Source organism: Palaemon carinicauda, chromosome 43 (assembly GCF_036898095.1).
Source record: "Palaemon carinicauda isolate YSFRI2023 chromosome 43, ASM3689809v2, whole genome shotgun sequence".
NCBI lineage: Eukaryota > Metazoa > Arthropoda > Malacostraca > Decapoda > Palaemonidae > Palaemon > Palaemon carinicauda.
This window is the reverse complement of record NC_090767.1, coordinates 788,092-797,332: the sequence shown is the minus strand read 5'-3', so window position 1 is coordinate 797,332 and position 9,241 is coordinate 788,092. Positions and strand designations below refer to the sequence as shown.

Below are 9,241 nucleotides of genomic sequence, written 5' to 3'. Positions count from 1 at the left end.
TATAAAGACGTTGAACTTTCCCTCACATTTGTTATTGTCAAGTAGATGTCTGAGACATGATTAAACAAATATATCAAACACACACACACACACACACACATATATATATATATATATATATATATATATATATATATATATATATATATATATACATATGTATATAAAATAGATAGATAGATATATAGATAGATAGATAGATTTATAACATTCCCTTACAGAACTGAACTTTATGATCAGAAAGTGAATATTATAATCTAATCATTATAAACATAACAATAAAAGTTGACAATTCCCGAAAACAAAAGGTTTTCATAAAGAAATATTAAACATTCCCTGAAAATTGATATATTTATATACTTATATTTATATTTTTATACATTATATATATATATATATATATATATATATATATATATATATATATACATAAATATTACAATGACCTTTATAATCTAGAAGTGATCTATATATACTAACCATTAAGAAAAGGGAGACATACTTGAACCAAAGATATCATTGTCCTTTTAATATCAGAAAAATACTCTCTAAAATAGTAATGTTATTATGTTATTTCCAAAATACCTAAAATATATATAAAATGTTGTTGTTTTCCAACTATGATCATGATTATTTCCAAAGACTTCAACGTGAATTAGATTTTGGAAGCTGTGACTCTTGAAAGAAGAACTTCCTTTTGTTCCATTTCTTCTATTTTCCTTCTGCAGTTAAATCCTGTCGAATAAAGAAATAATAATAATAATAATAATAATAATAATAATAATAATAATAATAATAATAATAATAATAATAATAATAATGAAGAGGGAAAACAATTCAATGAATAAACCCAAAAGAAAACATAGGCAAAGATTACTATATTCATTATAGAAAGGAGTAATAATGATAATAAAGGAAATGCAAAAGAAGAATATGATGAGAGTTAAAGGCAATGAGGAGATAATTGAAATACTGAGGTGCAAACACACATGATCAGATAACTTTAACAGAAAAATCAGAATAAATGGAGATAATGAGGAGATGGAAATTGCTATAGATAACTCTCTCTCTCTCTCTCTCTCTCTCTCTCTCTCTCTCTCTCTCTCTCTCTCTCTCTCTCTCTCTCTCGGTATATATATATATATATATATATATATATATATATATATATATATATATATATATATATATATATATATATACATATATATATATATATATATATATATATATATATATATATATATATATATATATATATATATATATATCTTCTTAATAATAATAACTAATAATAAAAAAGCAAAAGCAAAATCTTAAAGAAATATAAATTTTGAAACTAGGCCTATAGTGAATACAGTATATTTATCCTGGCTCATCACCTGCTGCCGGAAGGTTTGGAACGTTATTGGAAGAGAGAGAGAGAGAGAGAGAGAGAGAGAGAGAGAGAGAGAGAGAGAGAGAGAGAGATCGTAAAACACCTATGAGAAACAGGAAGAAGTATAAAAAGAAGAAGCAAACTCACCAATAAACACCATCTCTACATCCGGTGGATTCCTTTGCCTTAAGATCCATCTCTCTGACTAAGGCTTCGTCATTTGGTCGTTCTTCTTCTGGGAACTGGATGTAGCTTCTCACCCTGACTCCCTTCAAGGAGGCGAGGAGTCTGAGGATGACCTCAGGGCTCCTCGTCCTCCCCAGGGAACACAGAGGAAACCAGATTCCCGTGAACGATCTGTTGGGAAGAAGAAAGAAAGGAAGAAATTGGGATGAAATGGAAGGAAATGAAAAGAAGAAAGGAAATGATGTCACCCACATTTATTCATTATATTATGCTTTCATCTTATTTTGTTAAGATGGATATTTGCATTCAGACATATACACACACACGCACAAACACGTATACGTACACACACACACACACGCAAGTGGACAAACACAGCATTGCAATTGTTTATATATACTTATATTTCATGACCCAAAATATCATGTAAATTTTGAATAAAAGTAAATACTGAAATTGATAACAGTTTTTATTACATTTTTCATTATTGATGTTAATTTATATATTTTATGATCAGTTTACTTAATGGTCAAAGAAAATAGACCTATGTTCTTTCCAAAAATAGATATGGATATATGTAGGCCTATTGAGAGTATCCTTTCACACACACACACACTCTCTTAAGGGATGATGTAACAATAGAAAAAGTTTAGAAATAAATAAAAATCTTTTCCATTTCTATAATTATCTTTTTTTTATTATATTTCTCAATATTGCGTTTACTTTATGTTCTAAGAAAATAGGCCTATGTCCAGTCCAAAATAGATATGGATGTATGTAGGCCTATTGAGAGTACCCTTTCACACACATACAAACACACACACACACACTCTCTCTTAAGGAATGATGTCTCCTCACCTCCTTGCATCCTGTGGTTGCAATGTCCGAAGGATGTCCCCAACCTTCTCGATGTCTTCTTCCTTGACGTCCTCGACATAGACATCGACATCTGGATCCTTCTCCAAGAAAGGGATGGGGCGACTGACGCTGCTGACGTCGTTGACACTGAAGCGAATAACTGAAAGAGAAAGAAGAAGAAGAAGAAGAAGAAGAAGAAGAAGAAGAAGAAGAAGAAGAAGAAGAAGAAGAAGAAGAAGAAGAAAAACGTTGAGAAAAATGATAATAAAAAACTGAACATTTTCTCTGTGTTTCTTTCTTAAGATTCTAAAGGAAATGATCAAATGGGAATAATAATAACAACGAATTTAGAGGCAAAAGAACTAAACACAGTAGAGCAATATGTCTGCCATTGTCTCTTTGTGGTTGCGTTAGTGTGTGTGAGTTTGCGTGTGTGTGCGTTTGCGTGTGCGTTTGCGTGTGCGTGCGGGAGTTAATGTGTGTGTGTGCGTGTGTGTGTGCAAGTGAGCATTGTAGGGCTCGCATAAGGTATGGCATCAGTCTCCTCATGAAACCCTCACATTATGCACTGTCTAAATCACATCAGCCAATAACAACTCAGTTTCATTCTATTGTCAAAATATAATTGGTTAAGAGAAACCTTTTCACATTCCTTTTGCTGATTGGTTCTCCCGTTCGGATAACTCCGCCCACATCCTTGTAGAGAACCAATCAGCGAAGGAAGGAGGCGGAGTCAGGAGGAGCCGCGTTTGACTATGACTGGTGCCGATATTTGTTTCCTATTCATTACAATCATGATCACTATTATTCCTTTCCATCACTATTAACTAAATCAACACCATTAAAATGAGACATTTCCTTTTAATATATGGAAGGAAAGAAATTAAAACTTAACATTGAAAGCTTTTATATGAAATTAAAATCAGATTAAATCAATATTTTCCTTTTTGTGAAAAAAAACACCTGATTTAGACCTCTGAATATAATGTTCTACATCTATACAGTAATAATGATGATGATAATGATGTTAACAATGATATTGATAATGATAACAACGATATTAACAATGAATGACAGGATGTAGGAAAGGAGGCGAGGTATTATAATGTCACTCAGAGGAAAGAAACTGAGAAAATTCTTACCTAATTTTTCAATCTCTTTTGTCTTTTCCAAAGATCGACAGAAGGCGTCGAGACTGGGTTGGTCTGGAAGAGTCACTTGAAGGTTCCTAATATTTGGAGGGATTTGGAACGTTGGGTCCCAGATGCCATTGTATTCCTTACAACTGTTCCAAAGAGAAGAAAAGAAAAGAAAGAAATAGTTATTGGATTTGATTGGGAATTTTAATATCAAGTTGATGATGATGATGATGATGATGATGACGAAAACGGAAAGTAAAAAAAGAATAATTTTGTAAAATATGGAAATTGATATTAACGAAAAATGAGAAAGAAATAAAAATCGGGACTTTTTGATGTTTAGCCGACTTATTATGAGTCTAATTGTGACAATGATGATAATGATGATACTGACAATATAAAATATATTGTTTACAAGACTCAAGTTGATTATTATACTAAAGTTATGAGTTCTCTCTCTCTCTCTCTCTCTCTCTCTCTCTCTCTCTCTCTCTCTCTCTCTCTCTCTCTCTCTCAGTAGGCATATATATTTGTGTATGTGCATATGTTTGTATGAATGATCATGTACCATTGTATTGTCATAAAGATATTTGATTATTATATGTATCTTGTAATATTCAAAATAACTGTAAAATAATGATAACTTACTGGGCTTATAGCATTCCACTTTTCCAACTGGGGTTGTAGCTTAGCAAGTAATAATAATAATAATAATAATAATAATAATAATAATAATAATAAAAGATAGTGAAATGAATATTCAGAATGAATGGATATAATAATGAGATGGAAATTGCTATAAATAACAACTCTCTCTCTCTCTCTCTCTCTCTCTCTCTCTCTCTCTCTCTCTCTCTCTCTCTCTCTCTCTCTCTCTCTCTAACTATATATATATATATATATATATATATATATATATATATATATATATATATATATATATATATATATATATATATATATATATATATATTCTAAATAACAATAACTAATACTGAAAAAGCAAAAGCCAAATCTTAAAGAAATATCAATTTTGAAACTAGGCCTATAGTGAATACAGTATATTTATCCTGGCTCATCACCTGCTGCCGAAAAGTTTGAAATGTTAGTGAGAGAGAGAGAGAGAGAGAGAGAGAGAGAGAGAGAGAGAGAGAGAGAGAGAGAGAGAGAGAGATCGTAAAACACCTATGAAAAACAGGAAGAAGTATAAAAAGAAGAAGCAAACTCACCAATCAACACCTCTACATCCGGTGGATTCCTTTGCCTTAAGATTCATCTCTCTGCGTAAGGCTTCGTCATCTGGTCGTTCTTCTCCTGGGAACTGGATGGTGTTTCTCACCCTGACTCCCTTCAAGGAGGCGAGGAGTCTGAGGATGACCTCAGGGCTCCTCGTCCTCCCCAGGGAACACAGAGGAAACCACATTGACCCGAACGATCTGTTGGGAAGAAGAAAGAAATGAAGAAAATGGGATGAAATGGAAGGAAATGAAAAGAAGAAGAAAGGAAATGATGTCACCCACATTTATTCATTATTTTATGCTTTTATTGTTATCTTGTTTTGTTCAGATGAACATTCAGACACATACACGCACACGAACAAACACGCACACACGCACAGACCCACGCAAGTGGACCAACACAGCATTGCAATTGTTTATATATACTTATATTTCATGACCCAAAATATCATGTAAAATTTGAATAAAAGTAAATACTTAAATTGATAATACTTTTTATTACATTTTTCATTATTGATGTTAATTTATATATTTTAGGATCAGTTTACTTAATGCTCAAAGAAAATAGACCTATGTTCTTTCCAAAAATAGATATGGATATATGTAGGCCTATTTTAACAATTGAAAAAAGTGTAGAAATAAATAAAAATCTTTTCCATTTCTATAATTATCTTTTTTTTATTATATTTCTCAATATTGCGTTTACTTTATGTTCTAAGAAAATAGGCCTATGTCCAGTCCAAAATAGATATGGATGTATGTAGGCCTATTGAGAGTACCCTTTCACACACATACAAACACACACACACACACACACTCTCTTAAGGAATGACGTCTCCTCACCTCCTTGCATCCTGTGGTTGCAATGTCCGAAGGATGTCCCCAACCTTCTCGATGTCTTCTTCCTTGACGTCCTTGACATCGACTACGAAAAGTGGATCCTTCTCCAAGAAAGGGATGGGGCGACTGACGCTGCTGACGTCGTTGACACTGAAACGAATATCTGAAAGAGGAAGAAGAAGAAGAAGATGAAGAAGAAGAAAGAGAAGAAGAACGATGAGAAAAATGATAATAAAAAACTGAACATTTTCTCTGTGTTTCTTTCTTAAGATTCTAAAGGAAAAGATCAAATGGGAATAATAATAACAACGAATTTAGAGGCAAAAGAACTAAACACAGTAGAGCAATATGTCTGCCATTGTCTCTTTGTGGTTGCGTTAGTGTGTGTGAGTTTGCGTGTGTGTGCGTTTGCGTGTGCGTTTGCGTGTGCGTGCGGGAGTTAATGTGTGTGTGTGCGTGTGTGTGTGCAATTGAGCATTGTAGGGCTTGCATAAGGTATGGCATCAGTCTCCTCATGAAACCCTCACATTATGCACTGTCTAAATCACATCAGCCAATAAAAACTCAGTTTCATTCTATTGTCAAAATATCATTGGCCAAAAGAAACGTTTTAAATCCCTTTTGCTGATTGGTTCTCCCGTTCGGATAACTCCGCCCACATCCTTGTAGAGAACCAATCAGCGAAGGAAGGAGGCGGAGTCAGGAGGCGCCGCGTTTGACTATGACTGGTGCCGATATTTGTTTTCTATCCATTACAATCATGATCACTATTATTCCTTTCCATCACTATTAACTAAATCAACGCCATTAAAATGAGACATTTCCTTTTAATATATGGAAGGAAAGAAATTAAAACTTAACATTGAAAGCTTTTATTTGAAATTAATATCAGATTAAAACAATATTTTCCTTTTTGTGAAAAAAAAAACACCTGTTTTAGACCTCTGAATATAATGTTCTACATCTATAGAGTAATAATGATGATGATAATGATGTTAACAATGATATTGATAATGATAAAAACGATATTAACAATGAATGACAGGATGTAGGAAAGGAGGCGAGGTATTATAATGTCACTCAGAGGAAAAAAACAGAGAAAATTCTTACCTAAAACTTTAATCTCTTTTGTGTTTTCCAAAGATCGACAGAAGGCGTCGAGACTGGGTTGGTCTGGAAGACTCACTTGAAGGTCCCTAATATTTGGAGGGATTTGGAACGTTGGGTCCCAGATGCCTTTGTATTCCTTACAACTGTTCCAAAGAGAAGAAAAGAAAAGAGAGAAATAGTTATTGGATTTGATTGGGAATTTTATCAAGTTGATGATGATGATGAATTTATGATGATGATGATGATGAAGACGAAAACGAAAAGTAAAAAAAGAATAATTTCGTAGAATAAGGAAATTAATGTAAACGAATTATTAGAAATAAAAATCGGGACTTTTTGATGTTTAGCCGACTTATCATGAGTCTAATTGTGACAATGATGATAATGATGATACTGACAATATAAAATATATTAATTACAAGACTCAAGTTGATTATTATACTAAAGTTATGAGTTCTCTCTCTCTCTCTCTCTCTCTCTCTCTCTCTCTCTCTCCCTTTATTAGTAGGCCTATATATGTGTGCATGTGCATATGTTTGTATATATGATCATATACCAGTGTATTGTCATAAAGATATTTTATTATTATATGTATCTTGCAATATTCAAAATAACTGTGAAGTAATAATAACTTACTCATTTTTGAGTAGATTCTTGATTGACTCTCTCTCTTCTACGGTCGGCTCTGAATCTCCGTCGAAATGTTTAAATAGACGTATGTCTGATGGGTTGATATGATGCCGGTAGAGTTGCCTTTGCAGTTCAACTAACCCATCAGTGTCATTAAGTCTTATTTGGATATCAATTTCCTCTCTGTTTGGGAGAGGGGGATCTGTGGCTCTAAGAAGGGCAATGTACGCATCAATTGTATGATCTTGAATTGTGGTGTCCTCATCAAACAACTTGAACCTCTGTGCTATCCATCTTGCAGAAGAATGATCACATTTGATATTCTTCAAGACTCTTAGCACAGAACGTTTGTCGTTCACTCCCGACGTTACTAGGAGTTCCAGTGCCTCAATCTTGGCATCTTCTGACACCTTCATCTCGTCTCCGTCACCCACATGGAATAGGCTGATCATATGTATCATCATATTTTGATATTTGTGAAGGTTTTCAGGGAGACTCCCTCCAAGAAGCATTTCAAAGATCTTTTTAACTGTGGCTGTGTTTACTGATTGGTCCCAGCATTGGTTTGTCAATTTCATAGGGAAAAACAGAGCTGCCATGAATTCCATTATCCCTTTATGCGGGAAACTGTAATGAAAGGAGCCTTGGGAAGTGGTCACTTTCTTCAGGAAGGCGCCAGTTAGCTCTTCGGCTGGCAATTTCATATGATAACAGAACTTGGACAAATATTTGATGGTGGATTTTGGAATATTGATTTCATTATTTTGTAATGCTTTGAATGATTCACAACATAGTTTTTCAATAACCTGCTGAACTCTATCATTTAATACACTTAGTGGTAAGTGAGCTGTGAGCGGGTTTTTCGCCAAACGCTCCTTCAATTTTGATAGAGACAAAAGGTAAAATTGCCAGTAGAGCTCAGCTTCAGTGGTGATGTTGCTTATAATATCTGGTTTATTCACCCACAGAATTGTTACAAGAGCGAGATTTAAGGGTAGTCCCCACACCTCATGCATAGTGTGCATTGTTTTCCTCAGATACTTTAACAGTTCATCTAATGATTGCAAAGGAGAATTGGCTGACCCCAATTCTGTATAATACTTGCATACAAACTCTTCTCTCTTCTCCTTTGGAATTCCCTCAAGACTAATTGTAGACACAGTTGTGTAATCAGATTTCACCTGATTGTTGAATCTCACCTCAACTTCAGGTCTGGTTGTCACAATAACACTAATTTTGCGGGATTTCTTCAGTGTCAAAACTTCTAGGAATAATTTTGCTGATTTATCATTCAACTCGTCATACCCATCTATGATGAGAAGACACTTGTGAGCCAAACACACATCAATAATTTCATTATCTTTGAATTTCTGGTGAACATCTCCAAAATACGCCACTAACAAGTCTTTAAAAGATTCAATGGAATCCCTGCATTCTACATACAAAAGTATGGCAAAGTCATTAAGGCTTTTGATGTCATCCTTCTTACTGAGCCAGTCAGAAATGATCTTCTTGACCAGAGTGGTTTTCCCCATACCTGCCATTCCCTTGATCAGTAAGAGTCGACTGTGATCATAATGAGGTACGTGATTCAGTATCTCCTCTATAGGAACACTACAGGGGCCACTTTCCCCTTCTAGCTTCATTTCTGTGTAAATCTTCTCTACTGGTATGTTGGGGTTAGAAGAGGTTCCTGTTATCAGGTTGAGAGGATTAATGCTTTTAAATTTTTCAAGAATTTTCTTCAAACAAGGGAAGCCTTCATCTTCCAATAACTTCATCTTTTTTGTGAAGTCAATTTCCCTTTGATATTCATCAAAGACCTCGGCTCCTATACCTCCTTTTCCTATCTCTTCTATCTT

The 9,241-nt window shown here is 34.0% G+C and overlaps 1 protein-coding gene across 1 annotated transcript in view; it reads right to left on the bottom strand.

Annotated features, from left to right (window-relative positions):
* Positions 1-448: 448 nt before the first annotated feature.
* LOC137633496 (uncharacterized) overlaps positions 449-9,241 on the bottom strand; it is a 97,874-nt gene continuing 89,081 nt past the window's right edge. Inside the window, exons 3-10 of the mRNA XM_068365793.1 lie at positions 7,386-9,241; positions 6,750-6,892; positions 5,643-5,802; positions 4,791-4,997; positions 3,565-3,707; positions 2,423-2,582; positions 1,526-1,735; positions 449-735 (exon numbers count right to left, since the gene is read on the bottom strand). The exon at positions 7,386-9,241 is cut by the window's right edge and continues 562 nt beyond it. Coding sequence (XP_068221894.1) covers positions 729-735; positions 1,526-1,735; positions 2,423-2,582; positions 3,565-3,707; positions 4,791-4,997; positions 5,643-5,802; positions 6,750-6,892; positions 7,386-9,241 — 2,886 coding nt within the window. The 3' untranslated portion in view covers positions 449-728. The remainder of the gene's footprint in view (positions 736-1,525; positions 1,736-2,422; positions 2,583-3,564; positions 3,708-4,790; positions 4,998-5,642; positions 5,803-6,749; positions 6,893-7,385) is intronic.